The sequence below is a fragment of the Pipistrellus kuhlii genome, unplaced genomic scaffold, assembly GCF_014108245.1.
Source record: "Pipistrellus kuhlii isolate mPipKuh1 unplaced genomic scaffold, mPipKuh1.p scaffold_m20_p_11, whole genome shotgun sequence".
NCBI classification, from domain to species: Eukaryota; Metazoa; Chordata; class Mammalia; order Chiroptera; family Vespertilionidae; genus Pipistrellus; species Pipistrellus kuhlii.
Genome location: NW_023425416.1, coordinates 29,658,777 through 29,685,070, shown reverse-complemented (window position 1 = coordinate 29,685,070; position 26,294 = coordinate 29,658,777). Strand labels below are relative to the sequence as shown.

The 26,294-nt window shown below is 42.0% G+C and overlaps 1 protein-coding gene across 4 annotated transcripts in view; it reads right to left on the bottom strand.

Annotated features, from left to right (window-relative positions):
* Window positions 1-26,294, bottom strand: part of CPNE4 (copine 4) — a 325,568-nt gene that overhangs the window by 218,834 nt on the left and 80,440 nt on the right. For all 4 annotated transcript variants that reach the window (XM_036431485.2, XM_036431488.2, XM_045579294.1 and 1 more), the window contains exon 2: window positions 24,253-24,433. In XM_036431485.2, the coding sequence (XP_036287378.1) occupies window positions 24,253-24,433 (181 nt within the window). The remainder of the gene's footprint in view (window positions 1-24,252; window positions 24,434-26,294) is intronic.

Here is a 26,294-nt window from a genome sequence, read left to right as displayed (position 1 = left end):
TCAGATTCTTAGAGATTCAGCAGACCCTTCCCTCTTAAGCAGCGCTTCTCAACCATGGCAGCAAATCAGATTCACTTAGAAAGATTTGAAAGAAGAATAGCAATGTCTGGACTCTTCCCACAAAAATCTGAATTTCTTGAGGAGGAGGGGGGATCAGGTATTAGTACTTGTTTTTAGAAGGTCTAAGTCACATGTGTCAAACACAAGGCCCGCGGGCCAAATCCGTCCCGCCAGGCCTTGCAATGTGGCCCGCACCGCGCTGTCATCACTGCACTCCGCTGCGTTTCCATCACAATGACAGTTTATGACTGTTCAGTAAACCATTCGGCCCGCGATTTAGGCTGGATTTTAGATTTTGGCCCCTTCTCTGATTGAGTTCGACACCCCTAGTCTAAGTGATGCTAGTGTGCAGCCAAGGTTGAGAAGCTGGCGGAGCTGTGGTGATAATATTATCAGAGGTCAAAAACAACCTTCAATTGCATTGATTTACAAAGGACAAGTTGACACTAGCTAAACGCTCTAAGCACCAGAAGTCATCAATGAGACCCATGCTGAGGTGACCATACATCCCAATATTTCCAAGGTAATCTTGGTTCATGCCAGTTGCTTCAGGTTAATTATTACTAACACTCCTTTTAATTTAAAATATATATATATATGGTTTAGATGATAATTTATGTTAAATCTATCCATGAAGAACCCCAAGAAAGCAGTCACAAATCCCAGCTTGTATCCTTATTGTGCCTACTCTTCCTCCCCTCTTTACCCCCTCTACCTTCTCCTCCCCTCCCCCGCTGGTATTTCAGTGGTCCTCAGGATGCTCTGCTCCACCCAAGACCCATCACTGGAAACCACCCACCATTGACCTCCTTTGGGCTACTCTTTCAACTCAAGCTAGTCTTTGCTTTAGACTAGGGGTGTCGAACTCAATCAGAGAAGGGGCCAAAATCTAAAATCCAGCCTAAATCGCGGGCCAAATGGTTTACTGAACAGTCATAAACTGTCATTGTGATGGAAACGCAGCGGAGTGCAGTGATGACAGCGAGGTGCGGGCCACATTGCAAGGCCTGGCGGGACGGATTTGGCCCGGGGCCTTGTGTTTGACACATGTGCTTTAGACCCTCTTTCATACTACTTTCTAAAATTTAGCATCTATCTCAATGGTTCTCAAATTCTATCTTCATTGTTCTCAAGCTGCACCTTAGACTATTCAATTATCTAGGCATATCCCAGGTCAATACAAGCAGAATCTCCAGGGGTGAAACTCAGGCATCAGTATTTTCTAAATGTGATTTGAACATATAACCAAGATTGATAACCAAGGCTGAACCAGGTGATTCCAATAAGCAGCTGATGTTGCCAACCAGTGACCTCTGTCCAATTCAGATTGCAGGAGTCTCTGGATTCAGTTGAGTTCTCTGAAACCAGACTCAGAGACACAGCCTAGTAGAGAGGTGTGTATTTAAGAGTATTCTGGGGACCAGTACCTATGGAAGTGAGGGGAGGAAGTCATTGGTTAACAGAGGGAGAAATCAAGCTTATGGGGTCTTAATGATAGCCATTGACAATTCACAGGAGCACTAGCCCTTTGGAGTTGTCCCAAGTTGGATCAATGTAGCCAGACCTATATACACCCAACTCATCATTTATTAGATGTGGGGGCCAGGAATGGAAGTAACCTTGGATGAAGGGGCTCTCACCTGAAGGGACTGACAGCTGAGGACTGCCTGCTAACAGCACTGACATGGACCAGGTGTCAAGTTCTTCCTGGTGTGGGATCTGGGTGGCATATCACAGTGTCCACCACAGGGACCCAATTCATTTAATTATAAATGGATTACTTAGAAATTACATTTAACTGAGAGTAGCTGGTCTACCCACAACAGTGATGCCAACCCATCATAGGTTTTACTTTTCTTTTCACAAGATTTCTGGAGGTAGGGGATCACTAACATTAATTTCTGTAGTCCATGTCTCCTCAATCCTCTGAGCCTTTCTCTATGGTCAAAGGAATGGCTGTGGCCACTTCATCCATCCTATCCACATTCCAGGGAGCAGAAATGTCAAAAGACAAAGAATAAGAATCTGGCATCTAGGGCAAATCAAACTTTTTCAGAAATCCCATGCTCAGACTTCCATTTATATATTATTTGTGGGAACACTATCAAATGGCCATTAGATGGAAGTGTGAGAAATGGTTGATCTGTCTGAATTCAGCTGATGGACTCAGAGACGGAAGCATGGTGAAAATGAAACATTTAATAATATGGTCTGGAGAGTGGGTGTCCTTTGTCACAGGCCGCCTAGTGCAGTGAGCACAGCCTATTTATTTAGTCCCTCCTCAGGTTCCTCGTGGGTTGAGTACTATGTGGTCATCTGTTTCCTCATATACTGCCTAGGTCTTGCTGTCTCCCATTGGGCCATTTAGAAAATTGAGCTGAGGCAGATGCCTCGTGTCTAGCTGCCTCCACCTCCCCTGTCTTGCTGAAACAGATATCTTGGTGGTTTCCACCATGATGTTGGCCCATGTGCACAGTTCTTTGTTCCTCTTCTCTTCTCCCTACATTCTTGTTGCCCTGGGGGAAATTCAATAAATTCCATCAAAGGCCGACCATGCTGGAGATGGATCAGAGAGGTCCATTTCCTACAAAAGGGAGGTTGGAAATTATGTTTTCATCATACTTATATTAATTAATCTTTTTCAATTTTTACTATTATATTGGTCATAGTGCAATGGTAAGACATTATACTAAGAAAATAGAGATTTATAAATAAGGGACACTTTCATCCAGAGTTTGGAGTCTAGGGTGAAGGAAGCAAAACACAGACACATTAATATAACACTTTCAACCTAGAGAGTATTATGCTAAGTGAAATAAGCCAGTCAAAGACAAGTATCACATGATCTTACTCATCTGTGGAATCTAAAGAACAAAGTAAACTAATGAACAAAATAAATCCAGAGACATAGAGGCATGGAACACACTGCTGAATCTCAGAGGGAAGCTGGGGGTGGGTGGGAAGAGATCAACCAAAGACCTTGTATGCATAACCCATGGACACAGACAGTAGTGTGGTGAAGGCCTGGGGTGGGGGATGGGTGTGAGTTAGAAGGGGTCAGTGGGTAGAAAAAGGGATATCTACAATACTTTCATCAATAAAGATTTAAAAAAAATAATTTCAGAGAAGCAGAAGTAAAAAACAATCTAACTTTGGTCTTTTAGTGCGTTAAAGAGTGCATGGGATGGATATTATAATTTCTAGGGCTGGAAGCAATTATCCCTCTTTCAAACTCCCCCAAATCAAAGTTGTATTAGTGAAAAAGAGAGAACAGATATTAAATAAGTAAAATTTCTGCCAATATAGACCCAGGATTAAAAACATAGGTTCAAAGGAGAAACAAGTGGCATGTAATAAAACTGAATAACATAGAGGCAGGATAGATGCATACGGTAATGGCTATTTTGTAAAGTGAATTTTCCTACTTCGCATAGCAAAATTCTATGAATTAATTAAGCCTGCCAGAGGAGATTAGGGAAAGAGAGTGGCCCGACAGCTCCTGACAGCAGAAAACTGATTGCTGGGACAAAGAATCAAAGTCATCTTAAAGAGGGCAAAGAAGAGAATAACAAAGAAAAGGACTAAACTGGAACAAGACACCACCACACATGAAAAGAAAACAGCAACTGCGAAACACAAAACACATCTCAACAACCAGCCAGTGACACTCCTTAGAAATTCAAGTGAGAAGTCAAAAAGGCAGCAGGTGCTGCTGGGAGTGTTAAGTGTTAGTTGCCACTGTTCATATAAGAAGCTCAAGGTCACATTTTGAAGACAAAAATAGGTTTCTCCAATGCGAGGGAAGAGATAGAAAGAAGGCTGTGACATTCAGGAGAAACTGAGTCCCCTCCTTCCCCACCCTGGGGGCATGACTGCTAGAAGAGTGGGTAAGAAAAAGCTACAGGACAGAAAGCACCAGGAGCTGAGCAACTAAGGATCCTTGAATTCAGAACGCAGCCACCAAGGCCAAGCCAAACGTTAAACAGATGTCAACAGTGTGGCCATAGGGCGGTCAATATCAACTCTGACTATAACAAAAGGAAATAGAAACAACACTGAATGGCCCCCTGTGCATTTGAACTCCAATGATAAGGAAAGCTTGGGGCTGAGGTCTCCTTAAGAGGTCAACTCATCCAGCTTTCTATGCAAATACAAGTCCCACCCCTTCTCAAAAAATTCCAGCAACTTCTCAACTTTGATTTCCCTGGATAGTTGAATCACCTCTCATTTTTCAGTTGATTTTCATTTGGAGAAGGTAGGGACATGCAATGGATGAAATATTGATTGCTCTGTCAGGGGTCCTGGGTTTTAATTCTGGCTCTGCCACTAAGCAGCTTTATGACCTTAAAAAAATGACATCCCCCATCTCTGGGCCTCATTTCCTCATCTGTAAAATGAAAGAGAGGGACCACCTATCTCAATACCCTTCATCCTCCATGAAGATGAATAATGAATGATGTTTTCCTTATAATAATCCTTCATAAAACTAATCTCAACAATAACTCTCCAGAATGAAACTTTACCTAGCAATTGTTTTTTAAAAAAATGGACAATCCAGCCTTAGCCACATATCTCAGCCCTAGCCTCATATCATTCTGACACACCAAGGTTATAGGTTCAATCCCTGGTCAGGGCACATACAAGAATCAACTAAATCAACTAATAAAAATATATAAATAAGTAGAACAATAAATCAATGTTTCTATTTATCTATCTATCTATCTCACTTTAATATTAATAAAGAAAGAAAAGGATCAAACAGCAGCCAGGAGAGGTCAACGGGGGAAAAAGAAGACTCATGTAAATACTTTAAATAATAAATAATTTAAGAAACAGAGAACCCTAATTCCTTTATCTTGTCTTTAATTTTACAAATTCCTACCCAGCAGAATACTAATAATATTTAAAAAATGAAATCTGTCAATATTACAGGACTTAACAGTTTAAGAAATAAATGCATTTGTATCACTTAATCCTCATAATATCCAGGGAAGGCGGCAAAGACTTGCAGTTGTCCCCTGCATTCATTCCTCTTGTCTTTTGTTGTCGCCCATGAATGCCTGAAATAAAGGCTGCCTTTCCCAGTACCTCTGTCTCCTCCCCTCCCCCCGCCTGCCCAGCTAGGTATGACACCTCCCGGAAGAGGCAGTCTGATCACTTCCAGAGAGCACCCTTAAAAAGAAGTGGCTGTGTGCCTCTTTCCTCCTTTCTCCTTCCCTGGCTGGATATATGTACTAATGGGTAGAGTTCAAGCGACATCCTGAACCAGGAAATAGAAACTCCACGTGGAGAATGGAAAGGCAACAGGATAAAGTGCCTTGATTCCTAGTAGTTCCACCAATCTGCGGTAGCTCTTTAATATGCAGCCTTTACCTCACCATAAAAATAAACTGTTTTGTTTGAATAACTAATGTTTTCATTTACTTCCCTTGCAGCCCAAATAAATCCTAATTGACATAAGTGTAAGAACTATTAGTTTTATTTGACAGATTTAAGGATCTGCTGAAAATTCCAATGGGCCTGACATTTGAACACAGGGCAATTTGACACCTATGCTCAGGGTAGGTACTTCCTACTTGTCTCTTCATAGATAAAAGTAACCATTAGCAGATGCAAGCTGAAATATAAACCTTTTTAAATGGAATTCATCCGAGACTTCAACATTTCTGAAGCAGCTCGTGTTGCACTCCACTTGAAAAAACATTCCTATGGCAAGTTCAAGGCGACAATTGCCTCTCAAGAATGAAGTAGGAAGTACTGGATACCATCTTTATGAAGGGCTCTTATTCTTCTCCAAGTATCTAAGTAAGGACTATGAGGAAATGAGAACACAGGATCTGAAATAGTAGATAAAAGACACACACACACACACACACACACACACACACACACCTTACCAGGGTTGCTATAAGGTACATTAAAAAAATTATATCAATAATTTATTTCAGAGAATAAGGGAGAGAGAAATAGAAACATCAATGATGAGAGATAATCATTTATCTGCTGCCTCAGGATCAAGCCTGCAACACAGGCATGTGCGTTGACCAGGAATCAAACCGTGACCTCCTGGTTCATAGGTCAATACTCAGCCACTGAGCCATGCTGGCTGGGCACTGTAAGGTGTACATTTTAAAGGCTTTTGGGAGCTAAGTCAAGGCTTGAAGAGGAATTTTTAAAGAAACAAAGAAGTGCTTACTTTTCCTCCCATCCTTAGCCCCTACATAGCAGCCCCAGTCCTAAAGCAGGTACTTGGATGGACCTTATCATGTCCAGAAAGTGAAGGGGTGGGGAAGTCAGGCTTGACTCTCCCTGTGCTCATGAGACACTAGTATCACACTGCTGGCCTCCCTTGTAATGCTCGGTTCCAACAGACCATCGTAGCTCAAGCATAAAGAGCAGGAAATATTATTCCAGAATTGGTTGTATTAGAACTATTAACTTACTTTATTGTTTTTCAATAAAACTCCTCACTGTTTCTCATGGTAAGCAAAGTCTCCTCTAAGACACAGATTGAGGAACACCTAAGATGCTCCTCACAGCTGGGACACCCCATTCACAATGCACAGCAGGGGCAACTGAAGTCCATTAGTCAGCTCAGCTTTTCAATTCAAGGACCTGTGGGCTTTGTATATTCCACTTCTGCATATTTTATAGCATCAAAATATTTTTAGACAAAAGCATAAATAAAATATGTTGCTGGGTTTTTGTACATTGCATTGAATGCATTATGTTTTATTGTGGTTTTACTTTTCACACCACAATAATAACTATGTGGATGGTACAGTCTGGTGGTGAGGGGAGGAAAGGAAAGAGACAAATGTTCAAAGAACCACAGGGGAGGAACCTGTTTTTATTAATCATGCATATACTTTTATTCACATTTATTCAGGGTCTGCAGGATACCAAATCTATTTGACACTGGGAATATAATGAAAGCAAGATACATAAGGACCTATCTCTATCTCCTGGGGCATGTAGTTTGAAGGCAAATATAAATAATTAATAAGCAAACAGTAAAATATGGCATTTCTTAGAACATGAAAAATATAAGGAAGCATATATAGGAATCCTTCCCTTAGAAGGAAGGGAAGGGAGACAGAAATTTGGTGGAGATTAGGGAATGTTTCACAAGGAAATGACAGCTAAGCTAAGAGTAGGCGATGACTTAGTGATGATGAGAAGAATGTCTTCAGTGAAACGAGCAATAGAAGCAACTGTCCAGGAGCATTTTTGTGGAATCATATCAGGGTATCATCTTAGGTTCCAGTTGGCTGCCTTATCCAAAATGGGTAAAACAGCATTCTGTACTAGTAATTTTTTCCTTCATTCAGGCATTAAATATGTACTGAGCATCTACTGTGTGTCCTGCACTGTGCTATAATAACAGAGCTTAAAGGCATAAATAAGACAGGGTCCCTATCCTCAAGGAGCAACTGGCTTTATCAGTCCTTGAATAAATTGGTGGTTTGAAACTTTAGCCACTAATAATCAGACCAAGCATGTTATTTAAAAAAGGTATGTGGCCCGCCAGCTGCAAGTTTGACATGCTTGGCAGTGTAGTCATTGAAAGACAAGTAGTTATAATTCAGAGGAGAGAGAGCAAGAAGACAGTGGGTGATAAGATCAGGGGATACCAGAGAGAGAAATTTCATAAAATCTGCATGGACAATTAACCAGCAAGGGCTGCACTCTATCTATCATCTATCTATCTATCTATCTATCTATCTATCTATCTATCTATCTACCAATATATCTTGAAAGCAGCCAACTTCCAAACTTCATCAGACTTGCTGGGAACACACTGTTCTCCCAACTATCTTCTTTCAGATGTTCTGAGAAAGGATGCCAATTAATAATGGTGCTACCAGAAGGTTACTATTTAGAAATCATTTTACTTATGGTAGCAGATATCACACTGAGCCATGATAGAGCAGCACAGGGTGCAACCCTCTGAGGATTTGGGATCATTCAGGCTGGAGAAAGTGGAATGGCAGCTCAATAACCACCTCCTAGGAAAAGCCAAGCATTTGTTGAGGGCCCTCTGTGAAGCAGTCCTAGCGATACTAAGTGTGGTAGGGGTGGGAACCAATAGCTTGGGAACCAATCATTAGGCCAGCGTTTTTCAACCGTTGTTCCGCGGCACACTAGTGTGCCGCAAGATGTTGCCTGGTGTGCCATAGGTGCAGACAAGACAAGAATTTTATAATTTTTCACTATTTTGTTTACTTAATATTTCATAATAAAGTAATTATAAAATACTTTCTTTGTGTTTATTTGATTCCTATTCAAGAGAATTACTTTATATATAGTCAATATAGGCACAGAGTTAAATTTTTTAACATTTTCTAATGGTGGTGTGCCTCGTGATTTTCTTCATGAAACAAGTGTGCCTTTGCCCAAAAAAGGCTGAAAAACACTGCATTAGGCTACCTCAACAGTCCTGGAAGACATCCTAAGAGTAGGGGAAAGGAAAAGTAAAGGAGTGAAAGAAGAAAGAAATATTGCAGAAATCAAAACTGATGCCTGGATACACCAGGGAGTGAAAGAACCAGAAACATGAAGATATTTCTAACTAGTACTTCCAAGCTGACAGTGGCCAGCTGTTGTACACCTTCACCAAGACAGAACAGGGGGGAAGGTGCTCTCTCTGCCCTAGGAATTCATATTGGTTAGAAAATAATAACCAGTTGAGATTTTTTCCTAATAAGAAGGGTTGAGGGGATTAAAACAAGATGAAGCCTAGGGAGCAACCCTCTGGAGATGTGGGATCACTTTATACCAAATGAAGGTTAAGGTGTTTTCTTGGGAAACTTAAAAAAAAAAAAAGGACTGAATTCTCAAGTATCAGCATGGAGAACATTCTTCAGATTGCTGGAAATGGCCCAATGAGGATGTCTGGAGCCTTGTTGCTGACCTCCTGACATTTTATTTCCTATCATTTCACACCCAGACCCTGGAAGCCATGAGGAAACTGACTACCCAGAGCATCTCAACTCTTTCTGTGGGTCCAGATAGAAGATAAAAGTGAATTGACTAGTCTCACAGTATCAGACTTCTCTTCCCCCAGGTATAATGGCTTCTGTCTGCCTAGTAGAAATGATGGCTTTCTTTTGAAAAGAGAAAAACTTGGTAACATAAGACCCTTAGCATGCAAAGAAAATTAAACACAATGGAATTTAGACATAAATTCATCCCATACTTCTGGGAATTTGACTTACTTTGCCTTTTACTTAAAGGAAAACTCCTTATTCATTGGCCAACTCCTTCTAAGACTTCAGAATCCTATAGGAAAACCATTACCCCTAGGAATGTTTTCCTGGCCACCTCTACTCTAACTATAGACTGAGTTAGATCATGTGGCAGATTACATTTTCAAAGATGGCTGCACCCATATACATATGTCCTGTCTCATATACTCTTCTTATATCATGATGTTGACATTTCTTTATCAAGAATATCCCCCTACCTTGACATGTGTAACTGTCTCAAAACAAAACAAAACAAAAAAACAAAAAAAACTTTGTGATAGAAGTGCAATGTGGCTTCTGCCTGGCTCTCTCCTGGAATATCTGCTTAGGGAACAGAGCTACCATGTTGTGAGGAAGTTCAGACTATATGAAGAGGCCATGTACTGAGCAACAACCCAGGTAGGAACCCTCCCCCACAACCAAAGCATCATACATGAGAGCAAATGAGACTTCAGAGTAATTTCAGCACATAGCCTTCCAATTTTATAGCAAAGACCCCAAACATTGTGGAGTAGGGACAAATTGTCCTCTATGTGCCCTGACTTGACCCTTGGTCCACAGAAAATGTAAAAGATAATAGATGATTTTTGTTGTTTTAAACAACACTAAATTTTAAGGTAAAGCTTTGCACAGCGATAGAAAATGAAGATAGATGACATTTTACATGGTCCTATAGTACCCATTTTTTAAATGAAATCATAGTTCTTATGACACTATAAGTTATTTATTTTATGATCACCATATTGGGAACTCTCAGAAGGCTGGAATCATGTCTTTTCACATATGTGGTCTCCAGGACCTGGCACAGGACAATAAATAAATCTTTCTTGGGCAGCTGAATTTTCAGAGGAACCATCTTATTCTACTCTGTCCCTTCCTGCTACCCACCCCCCAATACCTTCTACCCTGTATGTCTCAGGTCAACATAAATAATAAAAACTGATATTCAGTGAGCCCCTACTAATACCAGCAAATTTTCTAGGGTTTTATGGGCATAAATTGAGTTAATGTCCACACCAGCCCTAGTCCTATGGGGAGGTTCTTTTACTAAAGAAATGGAAGGAACTAAGAGACAAAGAAGCAGACTCTTGTCCAGATAGTCAGTGGCAGAGTCACGATTCATACTTTAGGTAAGACTGCCTAAAAGACAAAGATATGATTGAGTGAAATGAATGAAGTGAGTGAAGAACTCTATAGGAGAGAATATGAATGAGGGTGTGTATAACTAAGGCTGAAATCTTGCAACATAAATCTATTCCATTAGTGAACTTTTTTCATAAGTTTCCCCATCACTCCCCAAGATCTCATGCTGTAAAAGAAGTCAGCTGTTTTATCTGAAAGTACCACATCCAGTCTCTTGTGGTAGATTCATGGAAAAAGGCAAGCACATGAGCAATCTGATGCAAGGTCAAGGCTGTATCAGGGTTATTCTCTATTCAAAGGATTAAACCCTCACAAACTGGCCCCTTATCCCTCCCAGGAAGTCCCTTCCTCTCCCCACAGAGAGCTGCTGAACACCATCTGTGCTAATAAGGCTCTGGGACTTAAAACTCACCGACCTCCTAGGAGGACTGTGGATTCCCTTTCTCAAAAGGTCTTTAAAAATAGAAGAGATGTTCTCTTCTGGGGGTATGGCTTAGGCAGAGCTCTAGCAAAAAAAAAAATAAAAAAAAATGGTGATCCTTTCATAAAGTCTTATAATGAACCTTATTGTCACATATCAAGGTTCAGTGATTGAAAGGGGCTGTCCCATCCTGTTAAAGTTGGTCCTTTGCACGTAGCATGATTTTCTCTTTATAAACAATGCTACTTCCTACCTTGTTTATCTGGCAGACTCATCACTAAGATCTAGTTCAAGGAGCATCCTCTCTACAAAACCTTCCCTAGCTCTTCTTCCCAATCTAAAATTGAACATACTTTCCTCTGAATCCTCCAAGCTTTTAAAGAATATTTTGGATCCTACAGTTCTCAGTCCCTTGACAAATATGAACCTTATGAAGATAGGGACCATAATTGTCCATTCTCATACCCACCAGCAAGGAGTGTACATGGCATACAGTAAGCATTCAATAGCCATATACTGAATGAATGCCAGGGACCTGGTAATACTTATAAAATGGAACTTCTGGAAAATAACTTTCCTCAACACACAACAAGGAGTTGGCTTAATGAATGGGACAGCACTGAAACCATCTACCTCAACTTTAAAAAATACATTTCTCCTGTCCAGATCTCCTGTGAAAACTCACGCCCTGTCTGATAGACCCAGGGGATTCCTTAAGGGGCTTTCTATAGAAGGAAACTTGAATGTCTTCTAAAGGGCTCCTGAGAATTTCCCCTCAAACTAATCAGGAGATAAAGAGTAGAAGGGAGGTATGGAGTTAAGTCAAAACATTAACTTACAGAACCCAAATACAATACATTGAGCATTGTATATATCATTACTTGGATAATAATAATAATAACTGAAAAATAAAAGTTTTAGATTCAAGTCTTGTTATGATTGCTGTATTGCTTATCCAACATATCGGTCCATTGTTAAGATGTTTTTAAATGGAGCCTTCAGGGTTTCACTCTGAGCAGGAGGAAAGTATCCCTGGACCTCTGGGAGCTGGCTTGGTGGGCTGACTTGGTGCTATCAGCCAGGCCTTGGTGCTGCTAGGAGCTGGCCTGGCACATACAGGCAGGTTTTAGAGTTCTGGTGAACAACAACAACAAAATTTATTAGAATACCAGTACAAAGCCACTGTATGCCTGTGGCAGAGACAAAAACTACACCTCTCTGTGATTGTGCTTGAACCAAACAAAACATGAACACTGTCCAAACCACACACAAACAGCAATGACCAAACATCCCTCATCCTGGTTAAAATGAGTGGCTGCTGCTTCTTTCTCCGCTCCAGCTTCAGCCTTGGTCTACTTTTCCTTTCTGGATAAGATCCATTAAGGCAATGGTCGTCAAACTCATTAGTCAACAGAGTCAAATATCACCAGTACAACGATTGAAATTTCTTTTGAGAGCCAAAAATTTTAAACTTAAACTTCTTCTAATGCCACTTCTTCAAAATAGACGTGCCTAGGCCGTGGTATTTTGTGGAAGAGCCACACTCAAGGGGCCAAAGAGCCGCATGTGGCTTGTGAGCCGCAGTTTGCCGACCATGACATTAAGGGATTAAATTATAGAATTGTCCTGGCTTCCTGAAGCCATCCAAGCCACGTAAATTCTCCTGAAAACACCTAACAATAGCCTGAATTCTGTAAATTCTTAAACTCTCTCACTAAGATGCCTCACAGTTCACCACAGTGTCTTCCATTGTGGCAATAAGCAGTAAACCCAGCTTTTCAATTACTGGTGGTTGGAAGGTGTTATTACCTAACTTTACTAGTATTCACTAAAGTATAACCTGACTGTTCCAGGATGCCAGAGTTTAACACTAAGATATTAAACTCTCTTGATTAAATTTTATGATTCTAGCATATTATCATAATTCGTTATGCTGTCCCACCTCAGTTAAATAGAATATTTTTAAAACCTCTAGAGAAAATGATGGAATAAATTATTTTTAAGAAATAGCCCTAGCTGGTTTGGCTCAGTGAATAGTGTCAGCTACGGGTCTTGGGATCAATTCTGGTCAACTGCATGTACCTTGGTTGCAGGTTTGATCCCCAGCCCAGGTCAGGTGTATGCAGGAGATAACCAATCGTTTCTCTCTCGCATTGATGTTTCTGTCTGTGTGTCTGTCACCCTCCCTTTCAGCCTCCCTAAAAATCAATGGGAAAATATTCTCAGGTGAGGACTAACCAAAAAAAGGAAGGGAAGAAGGAAGGAAGGGAGGGAGGGAGAAAAGGAGGAAGGGATTTTAAAAAGAAGAAATAGAGTTGTGTTTTTTTTATATATATACCCCTCATATAAGAGAGGGAAATTGCCTTCTACAATGTAGAGCTCTGTAGTGTAGTGGTCAAATTTATTTCATGGAAACATTATATTTTTCTAAGACCCTCAACTCATCCCATAATTTCTACTAGTTCTCTCTGCACAAAGATTTCTCCATGGAGCTGTCATAATATTTTTCTTCCCACTAAGAATACCAGAGTTCTTTTTCTCCCCGAGTTCTTTTTATGTTGCATAATATGACAGGTTATTAAATCAATCTCTCTTCCTCTCTTTAAATGAAGCACAGCATCAAGCACAGTGATCGCTTGGAATTAAAGATGACAACCTAGAGATGTTTGGAGTCTTTCTTCAGTTCTAATACACACATACACAAACCCACATCTCTCTCACGCATGTTCTTGCTCTCTCGCAAACACACATACACTGCAGATGAATATAAACATGTTAATAATTAGTTATGCTTTCATCATATTAGTATTGTATTATGTCAGTCATATTATGCTATATTCATAATTAATATACATATTAACATAATAACTTCAGAAGGAGGACAGAAGAGTGATTAGAATCACTTAATTGAGTTAAAGTTATGCCAAGCCAAGGACACACTCCTTCTGTGACGGGGTCTGTGACTGGGACAAGAAGGGATGACAAAGGTCTGAAGAGCCTATTTTTAGGGTGGTTACTGAATATATTTTTAACATATTTTTTAAAAGATATGTTTATCATATTTTTTAAATTTTCCTCCTTTGCATCTCACAGTTTGATGGTAGGAACACATTGGTATGTTCATTCCAAATAAGCAACTGGGTAATTTTCAAAGCTTAAAAAATGTGTGTGTGGTTTTTTTTTACCTACTATTTCAGTATTCACAGAAGTATATTAATGATACCAATTAATGGCTAGCAGTTTTGAAATGCTAACTGCTAGATATAGTTGTGTGGTAAATCCTCAGAACTACCCACAATGAAGGGGTAGTACTGTGTCCACTCTACACAGATGAGAAAATGGAGGTAACTAATTTGTGCAAGATCTTCTAGCTGGGATTCAAATATACTGGTAGTCTGTGACCAGAATCATAGAATCACCCTGTACCAGTACACCATACTGTCTCTCACCACTAAAAGCACGTTCATTGTAGAACCATTGACACAACCTGCTCTTCTCCCAGTATTACCATCATCATTCACCCAATTGCTTAGAGCTCTGGAATCGTTCTTGCCTCCTCTTTCTCATACTCTGCATCTGATCTACCAGCAAATTCTAGAGTCTACTTTTTGTAAATATCTCATTTCAAACCACTTCTCATCTCTTCCATGGTTACCACCTACTCCAAACTATGATACCTTTCTCATGAACAAATGCTATAGCTCTTGAGTTGTCTCCAGCACCTGCTCTTATCTCTGTACACTGTCTGGCACAAGAAATGTTATCTCTTAACGAGGGGCTCAGTGCACAAATTCGTGCACCTTGAAAAGAACTGTGGGCCTCACGGCTGTGGTGGACACTGAGGTGGATCTCAGCTCATCCTCCACACCCCCAACTGGCCCCTCCTGCCTTGCCCCTGGTCCCCTATATGCCAGCAGTCCCACTCCTGCTGCCGCCACTCCCACCCGCTGACAACGCAGGCCCCAGACGCACCCACTGACAGCACAGAGCAATTGGGGGCTGGTGTCAGCAGCAGGTGCAAGCAGTGGTTGCTGCCCCGATCACCCCTCAGGAGCAGGGGGAGATGGCAAAGCCCTCAGGGGTGATCGGGGCCAACAGCTACCACTCGCACCCACTGATGACACCAATAGCCAGTGCAAGCGGGACCAGCGCTGGCAGCAGGAGCAAAGAATTTTCAGTAACCACCCAAGGCTCACCTTGATGACAGTGACCTATGTCATGCTTTGGTCTGGAGCCTCCACTCACCTGCTTCACCATCCTGCCTCGACTGCACCCACCATGTTCCATGCGCACCCACTGGTGGTCAGTGCACATCATAGCTCATTGCTTCTTCCTCTTTCCCTCCTACCCCTTTTTCTTCTCTTTCTTCTTCTTCTACCCCTTTGTTGTATCTAGTGGTGTTAGCATATATGTGTATTATTCTTAAGGCTAGTGTTTAAAACCAGACTAGAAACTTACAACTTACATTTTTTTCTCTTTGCACTTCTTCAGGCTATGCATTTCCTAAGAGTATCAATCAACGTAGAGTAGAAAGGCTCACCTTTTACAAGTTCAATATTGGCAGCTTTCAACCTTCTAAGATAGGGGTGTCGAACTCAATCAGAGAAGGGGCCAAAATCTAAAATCCAGCCTAAATCGCGGGCCAAATGGTTTACTGAACAGTCATAAACTGTCATTGTGATGGAAACGCAGCGGAGTGCAGTGATGACAGCGCGGTGCGGGCCACATTGCAAGGCCTGGCGGGACGGATTTGGCCCTCGGGCCTTGTGTTTGACACATGTGTTCTAAGACAACACTCTAAATGGGAATTGGGATTATAAATATTCCTTCAATCCTCCTAGCCATGCCTTTTAAGGTAATCACGCATTAATAAGATAATAAGGCTCCTTGGTTAACTCACGTTGCCAGATATAGAGGCAAACATTGGACACCTTGCTATTCAGAGGCGGGGGGCTGTGTCCTTGCCCTGAGACAGCTGTGCATGGAAGACGACATGCGGACACTCCCAATGAAGTCCTAGCCTGACATGAGAGTGAAGAGACCTTCAGATGATTTGAAACCCCAGTCTCAGATCATTGATCATCTTCCCAGCTGAGGCCTCAGACATTGTGGACCAGGGAAGAGCCATCCCCATGTGTCCTGTTTGAGGTTCCAATGCACACAATTCATAAATTTAGTAAAATGGCTACTCTAAGCTACTCAATTTGGGGATAATTGTTACGCAACAGCAGTAACTGGAACAAGCTGAATGTAGGAAATGGGAGTAGCCTTAAATAGGTGACTCCACCAAATCCCAGATTCTCAGAAGTTGTTTTAAAAAGACTAGAATTCACCCTACCTAGTTTGGCTCAGAGGACAGAGCGTGGGCCTGCAGACTGAAGGGCCCCTGGTTCTATTCTGGTCAGGGCACAAGCCTGGGTAGCTGGCTCAATCCCCAATAGGGGGCGTGCAGGAGGCAGCAGAACAATGATTCTCATTATTGATGTTTCCATCTGTCTCTCATCATTGATGTTTCCATCTGTCTCTCCTCCTCTCCCTTCCTCTCTGAAATATTTTTTTTTAAATACTAAAGTTCAAGGGGGAAAAAGTTAAAAAGGTCTCAAACTTTCTTGCTTTGATACACAGTTCTAAAACTGTAATCTTTCAACCAAAACTCATCTCCACATTCAAAAAAAGAAAAATATCTAAGACTAAATTCTCAGATGAGAGGAAGCTCTTCAACTATCAGGGCATTTGAAAACGGACTTGCCAAGATAGGGAGTTGAATATTTCTGGGCTTGAATCAAGATAAAATATTTCATTAGCCTATGAACTGACCCCCGAGAACATCTGGAGTTTCCAGGTGGGAAGAATTTTCTTGTCACTTCTCTTCTAAGACCGCCAAACAGTGGGGGCTGATGTTGGCACAGAAGCAAAGATGGAAAGCTCAGGTTATCAGTGCGGCCTCTCTGATTCCTGACCACAGATTAGAGAACGGGGACAAGTGGGATGGAGTCACTCCCAGTCTATTCATCTTCTTCAAAACACAGAGTGCGGGGATAAGGAGGCTTAGATAATTCCCTACCAGGGGAGTACAGACACATCAAAGTGGTGAGTCAGAGACTTGGCAGAAACTTGGAGACCTGTTAAAATTTCTCGCTGAAACTTCCCTTACTTTACACAGAAGAATGGGATGGGGAATACTTGGGCTGGGCAACGGTCCCAACACTTGCCTCTGGCATTAAACACACCTCGATGCAGGTATTACCTGATATCATTGTCTATTCACTGAGTCCGAGGTGATGTGCCAATCACCTTGGTTTTGCGCACGTTATCTCTTTTAAGCATAATGCCTTGTAATATTTATTAAGCACTTACTATGCCCTGGCTACTATGTTAATCATCTCCTAAGCAGCGCCTCATTTCATCCTTATAATAAACCCATGAATAGGTTGTCTTGTTGCCTCCATTTGCCCGATGTTGAAAATGCAGGCCCAGGGAAGCTCAGGCATTGCCACACGATAGGATCACAGAGATAACTCAAGAGGCTGATGCCACAGGCTGATGCATCAGCCTCTTTGTTATCCTGCCAGCCAATCATTAATCCTGACAACAGCCATTTAGACGCGACATAGTAGGAGAGGCTCAGAGATGGGAGATGGCTTTCCAAGGTCACACCGTTACTGTGTGGTGGACCTAGGCTTTGCTTCCAAACTCACCTCAGCTCCCACCTGCCTACTATGACAGCTTCCTAAGCTGTCCGGCAACTGTCGGGCAATTATCTCAGGTTGAACTGAAGCTTGTGAGTCAGAGCATAAATAGTTGTTTTATTCTGAGCTAAACCAGCACTGGTTTCATTTATCACTCTTCTCTCTGAGTTTTCACATTTTTTAGCAATGGAACCACATTTTTCCATTTTAAGCCAAAATCGAATATAGGACCCCCAATATATGTAATAGATAAAAGTAATACTTTATTAACATAAATGTATTTTAGAGTTGGCATTTCTGTCACTTACTAGAATGTCAATCAATGGGAACACAATCTGAGAGTCCCTGGCTGAAAGTATGTGTTGTTTTCTGTTACAGATTTTAAATAGTAAAATATATTTTAGGAAATGTTCCATGCTTTGATTGTTTCCTTTTGCTTTCTTCAGTGCTTGGGGTAACATTTCTAATATTAGCAAAATCAACTTTAAAAAATATATATATTCATATAAAGAATGTGTTACGGGGGAGGTAGAAAACAACATCAAAGTTTTCTCAAATGAGAGTTTGATGTCAAACCAAAGTGGAAACTTTGGGGACAAGTGCAAAAAATCGTTGTTTTTGTTTTTGTTTTTTGTGTGTTTTTTTTTTAATCATCTGCCAAGCCTAGGTGTTAGCCACCAAAACACTATAAGTCAGTGAAGTGTGAACATAACATCTTTCAAGAAAGGAGCTTGTTTGTGGCTTTCAGAGGGAATGCTTTCATTGACATAATTTTCATTTTTTAGTGCCTGTGTCCATAATGGAGAGGTTAATCTTGTTTCAAAAACATGGCCTAGGGCAGTACAGGAGCCTCCACCAGACCCCTCCAGGGGCCACTCTTGTAGGGATAATGAGTGAAGCAGGCTCACTAATGGGAAGCATGGGGACAGACTCATATTCTGGGTCTGAGCAACTGCTGACTATCTCCAGCTCCTCACTGCACAAAATCGAAAGGCTTCACGTTGTAAGATTTTTTGGAAACTCCAAAGTTAAACTGGAAACCTGGAGTTTTATGAGACATTTCCTCTTTGGAGACCATGAAAGCCAATCAGAATAATCTGGAGACTATACACAGGCCTCCAGCTTCAAGTGAGCAATCTCTGGGAAAGAGAAGAGAGCATAAGTTTTGGAATCAACCAGTTTTCAGCCTTTCTACTTATTAGCTATGTGACCTTAGGTGATTTATTAATTCCTCCCAGCCTCACTTTCATAACCTGGTTAGTAAAATTGACACAGTAGCGTAGTTATGAGGATTAGGAAATATATATATGTAAAATGGCTATTGCATAGCTGATATCAGCATAAATATTTTGCTACTTTATTTTGTCATCACTTAACTGTTCATATTGCCTGACCTGTTTGCATAACATTACAGTATTCTGGAATAACCAAAAATTGAATATCTCAGGTACAGTTGAAAATACTACCTTAGACTTTATCCTCCAAGCTGGTGAGGGCTCACTACAGTCCCACGCATGAAAGAGACTGTTCCATGAAACTCTTCCATGAGTCCTCCAACTGAGAAAGAACTGCCGAAAAGTTCACAGCCCATTTCTTTGGGAGTGAGCAAGCCTACCACCACGGACCCATATTTCCCCTTCTGTTCTGCTAGCAAGGATGTTCGGTTATATCCAATAAAACCCTACAGACACCTGGGTAGGGAAGAGAGTGTGGATGAAAGTTGGAAATGAATGGAGGAATGAAAGAGTGATTTTTAGCTCCTCTCCACCCAAAGGTAGTCTTGGCACCTTTGACATGGTGTACCCACTGCACATCTAAGGAAAGGAAGAGATTTAAGTCAGGGCCTGTTTTGAGCCCTGGTTCTCAAGATCACGTGATCATCTGAGCTTCTAGCCTCTGACTCTAAAATAGGGTGAGTTCTTTGCCTGGACTCTGAAGTCATTGAGGATGCAACTCATGTCTTTTTCATGGCACTCAATACATGCTGGGGCTAATTTCAATGTCTGTGCCTTCTTTTCATGGGGCTGTCATGAGAAATAAGTGAAATAATGCGAGTAGATGGGCTTTGTAAATATAAACTATTTTAATATATTATTATTATAAACAATAATCTTGCATTAGAATCCACTGATACTTGATATGTTAGATATAATCATGCTAATTATCATCAATAATTATTGTTATCACCAAGACTCTACCAAAGCACCAGGTTCATCATAACATGTTTTCATACCGAACTGACCCAAGGGTAATTAGAGGATCCTCTAATTACCCTTGGGTCAATATGGAGGAGCTTCATAACTGTACTAAAATTAAATGGGAAAAATGGAAATAAGGTATTTGGAGCACCATTCTAGTACTGTGGGAAATAGTTTGGCTCTTTCCAATGAGGACAAGTACTCTGCCACTTACAGGATCTCCGCTAAGGACCCAGGGCAGCCTGAGGTTAGCTCTGCTTCATGGAGAACACTGAGGCCCAGGAAATCTGAATACAAGGTTTCAGTTCACAATGGACCTTGCCTTTGACCCCTGGGAAGTCAGTGCTCATTTATTCCACTTGGATACGACGTTCACTTCCAGGAGTCAGGGGACCTGTTAAATGTGTTCTCAATGATCAGTACCCAGAACTGTACCCTAGACTGTTGCCATGATCTTGCCAGGAGCAGGTGCAGCAGGAATTTTTTAAAAAGTAAGTATGCTTCTAAATTAGGGAAACTAAATGGTAGGTCTGAACGTCTCAGTTTGGAATATTTTTCCAAGCTACAAGTTTTCTCTTTCCTTCTTTCTGACAGCTACATTCATAGCCATTAACAAAGCTGCACCCAATGAAAGTACCATCCTATCTCTGGCTTCTCAGTCCTCAGGCATGTAAAGAGCAACAACCCATTGCGCATTTCAGATCAATTTGATTTCCAATATTTCAAAGGCAAATAGATTTATCTTCATTGACTCTTAATACTATTAGCAGCATAGAAGGTCGGACTATAGATCTTTTTCAATATAAAAATCAAGCTTACATTTTTATGATACATCTTAGAGCTCAAATGTTCTCTTCCATTGCCAACAAGTTAGAGCTGATTAAGAGAGAAAACAGTCCTCTCTGCCACTCACACACACCCCATTCCCCTCTCCTCCCCCTCATCCCCTTGGGAAGCACCTTAGTAACCTGAGCTGTAAAGCAGGACATAAAGGGACCCTTCCCATGCTGGAATTCCATTACAGAAAGCACAGTCCAGCAATCACACTTAATAAAAAGAAATGTCAATCTTTAGTTACAGCTCCCCAGAAAAACTTAGGCTATAAAATTAATAGCCCACAGCTACATTTTTATAAACCCCCTTTCCTCTTCTCCCCAGCCCAGCGAATTCTCTGGCACATCAAACACACTCTGGAACTGTGTCAGCTCTCTGCACTTACTCTGACATTAATTAAAACTAAATAATTAAGAATGTCAGTGTTTCAGTCACACAGTCCACCTCTGAGGTGCTTACATGTGGCCAGTGAAGCCCTGATTGGACCCAGCAGATAGAGGCATTGCCATCATTGAAGCAACGGTGCTCCTCTAGATAGAGCTTCTTTTCCCAAACTTTAAAATTCCCTATAAAACATAAGCTCACCTTGTTTTTTTCTCTTCAGCCTGACACCCCTCACCCTCAGAAATCTCTTCATTATGCAAATAAGTCTGGCCTCTATTTTTCTTCACTTGGTCAATTATCAGATACCCCATAACGAAGACCGCCAAGGAAGTGACAGCCAGCATGCATTCTCTTCCGCGGGGTTTTCCCTCACCTCTGTACATAGAAATCGCTCTGGAAATCCAGACATGTTCTGGATACAGGAAAATTCGCTTATCAGTAAATCTTGTCCCAGAGCAGTGCCCACATTTGCTAGCCTTCATTAAACAGAGAGAGTGTAGCTACATGATTTCAATAGACTATCAGGTGTTTCTAACTCCTACCATAGGCATGCTTCTGATCTCCTCTATATCGTTCCAATTTTAGTACATGTGCTGCCAAAGCGAGCACAGGTGTGCTTCTAATGTGTAGCCTAAGACCACTGGCTGGAGTTGTACTGAAAGGTCGGTGCTAGCACTAAAGATCATGGAGAAGGAATGGTTCTGCAAGTCACTGTGAGTTGTCAGGAGGTTTATGCGCTGGTCATTCACCTCTTTGCTCTCTGGCACATCCTCTGTCTGCAAGCCTTGCCGCTGGCTTCCATCAAGGTTTGGTCAGTGGAAGACACTGACAGGAGATGAGAGAGCAGCCGAGGGAAGGCCAGGGCAGCCCCATCTCCCTTTCAGGCAGCACTCCTAGCACTATCCCATCTCCTCTGCCTTTTGGTTCCCACTGGGAGGCCCTTCTTCCATGCATCCAGCTTCTGCTGGTGGTCCCGCTGAGTGGTTGCTCCTTCATCCCTCTCAGCCAGTGATGTGCTGGGAAATGTTTAACAACTGGCTCTAGAAGGGGAAGGGGGGAGGAGAAAAGAAGCTCTGATTTGAAACATTGGTCATTGTCTATAGGGTAGTAGAGACTCACATTCAAGCCTGCAAAAAAAGTGTGCAAGCTGTGTTTGCACACTTCTGAGCCAAGTAGCAGGTTCTTACAGTTAGTTTCTGGATTTCCTCACAGTCCCTCTCAGCTTCTCTGCATTTCCTACTCTTTTGGTATTAGTTAGTGACCTAGGTTAAGTCCTATTAAGTTACCTGGCACAGGCTCAGTTATTCAGACTGAATCCTGAATGTGTGTTGTTAAGAGTGTAAAATTAATCAGAGAAGAGCGTCTCAAGGTGCTGCAATAACAATCAGCCACATCACTAAGCATGCTGGAGGCTCAGCTGACATCACTGCTTTTAAAGAGTTAAGACTTTTTAGGGGAGGGAAGCGGTAAATCAATACACATTGTGACATAAGTCTCTTATCTCACTGCGTGTGGGTGACAAAAGGTCTGTGGACGAAGGGAGCGGAGCGGTGTGCAGGCCACACTTGGAGTGACACTGTAATAGAGCACTTTGGAAAAGCAATTTGGCAACACATATCAAAAGGCCCACAAGCGTCCTGTCCTTCTCCCCTGAGCTCCACTCTGATGGAATATCTCCTAGGAACTTATCCCAAAAGGAGGGAAAATCCACACGCACAAGGATGTCCATTGCAGCATCATTGAAAATAGGGTATTTTTGTGAAGCCACTTTGAAGTGAAAAAAATAACTCATTTAAATCCATTTGATGGCATTTCATACAGCCTTGAAAATTATGAGTATTATAGCACTGTGGGAAAACACATATGCTACTAGGTAATAAAAAAAATCAGGAAAGAAAACTTGACATGCATGATAAAACTGAAAATAAGTATGTACAAACAATTACTGAATTATGTAAAGAGGGTATTAGGAGATGAATTTTTTTTCTCTGATTTTCAAAGAGTGACCTTTTTTCTGATGCAGAAATTCCACTTAGTTTTGTTCATGAAAAACAGTGAAATTCACTAACCAAGTTAATGAGGATATTTAGAAGGAAAAAACATACATATTACACATTAAGGTGACCTGTGAATCCGGTTTTAGTTTACAATATAAACCCTGGTAGATACGCCTGAAGTTAAAGTAAGATCCCCAACCTGCCCATCTGTCATCCCCCTATATGCAGTGCCTACTCACCTCAATACACCTGCTCACCAACCTGCATCTCACCCTGCCTTGGAGGACCGGCTCTTATCACTTAGGTACTAATAAGCAAATGTGCTACTTCTATGACCTTCGGAGCCTTCTTCCTACTGGGAAGTGAAGACTTTGCCCCGTCGAGGAGCACCTGATATGCAAACAGGTAGGAGAAGTATTGAAGTCTTACAGGAGTTGGTCCTGGAGGATTCCAAGCAGGTAACAGTCTCCTCTTGCATGACTCAGCATGGCTCCAAACCTGTACCCAAACTCCACCAGCTCTCAGGTTCCCTTACAAAGGATAATAGCTGCAGACTCTGCTGCACCCCTGCCCCTCCCCATCCCCCATTCTCTTCAGACCTGATCTCTTAAAGCACAGCTTATTTAGGTACTTAGAAGTGAAAAAGAAAAAAAAACGAAACACCTAAAAGCCAGTCCGCATCCAATTTGTCTCAACTTCTAGATAAACAAAACCAAACTGCAGAATTCAACCTGCCATACTGCCACGCAAGCCACCGAAGACGACACGGATGCCCACCATTATGACAAAACAGCCATGAAGAGCGTGGGGGCACTGGGGCTCCAGTTCCCAGGTGCAAATATGAGATTTCCCACTTCCAAGCTGAATGATCTGGACATAGCCTTAACCAGTCTGTCTCAGAGGACTGTCATGAGGACTCAGTTTGTTATTTCTATGGAAAGCTCTTGGGACAGTGCCTGACCCTTTATAAGTACCCATTCCAGTTTATCTAATATTAAATTCTCCCTCCAAAATCATAAATGTTGTGTGATGTGGTCCCTGGGAGGCACTCCTCCCACTACGTCCGCCGGGAACACACACACGAAGGGTAAATGTCAAACTGCCCACAGCTCTGCCACAGCCACAGCCAAACCTCACAGCTCAAGCAGAATCATCATTGTCTTCACATCCAGGATTTCTCATCTCATCCAAATAAACCACCGAAGGACGGGAAGGCCAAACTATTTTGGAACCAATCCCCCAGCCACGCGCCTGTCCCCGTGGCTTGGACGTGCCTACCTCAAACCACTGCCCGTGTGACTGCATCTTGAGGATGACGCAGGGGTCTGGCTTGGAGAGGGCATCTCTGTCGGAAATGCCTTTGCAGGCCACACGCAGCTCCACTTTGGTCAGGCAGGGGCTGTTAAAGATCCCCAGCGTGTTGGCCGCCGACTCATAAATGTTGCTCATCTTCTTCATTCTGTGATGGCAAGAAAGAAAGGAAAGTCAATGCTTATAAGTATATTTCCAGTAGGACATGATCACACTCATCTAGGGGAAATGGTGAACAACATAGACTGATGAATAAGATCAGACCCAAAGATAAGGAGCCAGGGGTCAGACTGTTGGACCTCAAAGGGAGGGTGGGGATAAAAGGGAGAGATCAACTAAAGGACTTGTGTGCACACATATGAGCCTAACCAGTGGTCAAGGACAATAGGGGGGTGGGGCATGAGTGAGGAAGGGTGGAGGATGGGAATGGAGAAGGGGGGGTTGAGGACAAATATATGATACCTTAATCAATAAAGAAATGAATAAGAAAAAAAGCAAAAGGGAAAAGGAAGGAAGGAAGGAAGGAAGGAAGAAAGAAAGAAAGAAAGGAAGGAAGGAAGGAAGGAAGGAAGGAAGGAAGGAAGGAAGGAAGGAAGGAAGGAGGAAAAGAGACACGCCGATCAGCGCAGTATTTGTCAAAAGGATAATGCCTCTCCATTGCCATTTAGGAAATTGTCCAAATGCTGACTATATTTACTATCTCATGCCCCACCCCAGTGGCATGGTGCCAGTGAAGTAAACAAACAAAACAAACAGAAAGCAGAACAAAGAAGAAAAAAAAAAAAACAACCAACAGGTGTTGGGGTACTTGGCCAAGAACACTATCTTCCTATACGATTTGCATACCTTTGCATAGTAAAGATTTTAGTCTGTGAAATAACATGAATGAATCAGTGCAATAGACTGAAATTTGCAATCTGGTTCTATATTAAGGGCCTTGGTTGTGTGAAATTTTACAGGTTTGTTGGTTCATCAATTTAACCACTTTCCAAGTTTTACCTTCTGCGTGATGGCACAGATGTAGGTTGCCCTGCCTGAAGCAACTCCCAATTCCCCTTCCCTAAGCCCTGGTCCACCTTCTCAAGATGCCTTTGCAGCAAACCAGCTCCAAGAGAGAGGCCCCGGATCAGATTTCCTGCCCCAAGTGCCCAAGTCCATGCTCCCCTTTCCCTTCCAGCTCCTACCTGCAAAATCAGGATTCAGAATCAAAGCGGGGGTGGCAGGGGAGCAAGAGGATGACTATGTGAGAGAAAAAGCTCAGAGCCTCTGGTTCTAGGCTCATGAGAACAACAGTCACAAATAAGCTCTGCAGGGCCTCTCCCCATCTCCACTTGATAACCTTTCAATAGTACTTTGTACCAGGAGGTCCAGGGCTACAACCTCCCCCACCACTACCACCAGGCGCACACACACACACAGGCCACCAACATGGCCCTCCCTCTGAGGAGGACTGACCTGTAAGGACATCGAAAGAGTCTTTCAGAAGCAAAATTCAATAAACTTCTCATGGAATTCTGTTTCCTTATAGATTCGCTGGAAAAACAGTAATGGCTTCTTCAAGCTCATAAGGCATTAGTCCCCTAGAGTGGAATCTCGTCATCTATAAAATGAAGATAATCCCTCTACTGACTGCCAGCTTATTGTTGGCTATTTCCTGTTGCCATGACCTGAATAGTTGTGTCCCCTGTAGATTCAAAAGTTGAAATCCTAACCCTTGAAGGTAGTGGGATTAGAAGCAAGAGCCTTTTGGGATAATTAGGTCATAAAAGTAGAACCCTCATGAATGGGATTAGAGCTTTTATAAAGGAGACCCATGGACTCCCCAGGCCCTTCAACCCTGTGAGAATACAGTGAGCAGTCTGTGTCCCAGAAGAGGACCTTGATCTTGAACTTCCAGCTTCCAGAACTGTAGCAAGAAACTTCTATTGTTTATAAAGCCACTCAGTCTGTGGTATTTTGTTTTAGCTGCTTAGATGGACTAAGACATCTGTTAGTTTTGACAAAAGGGG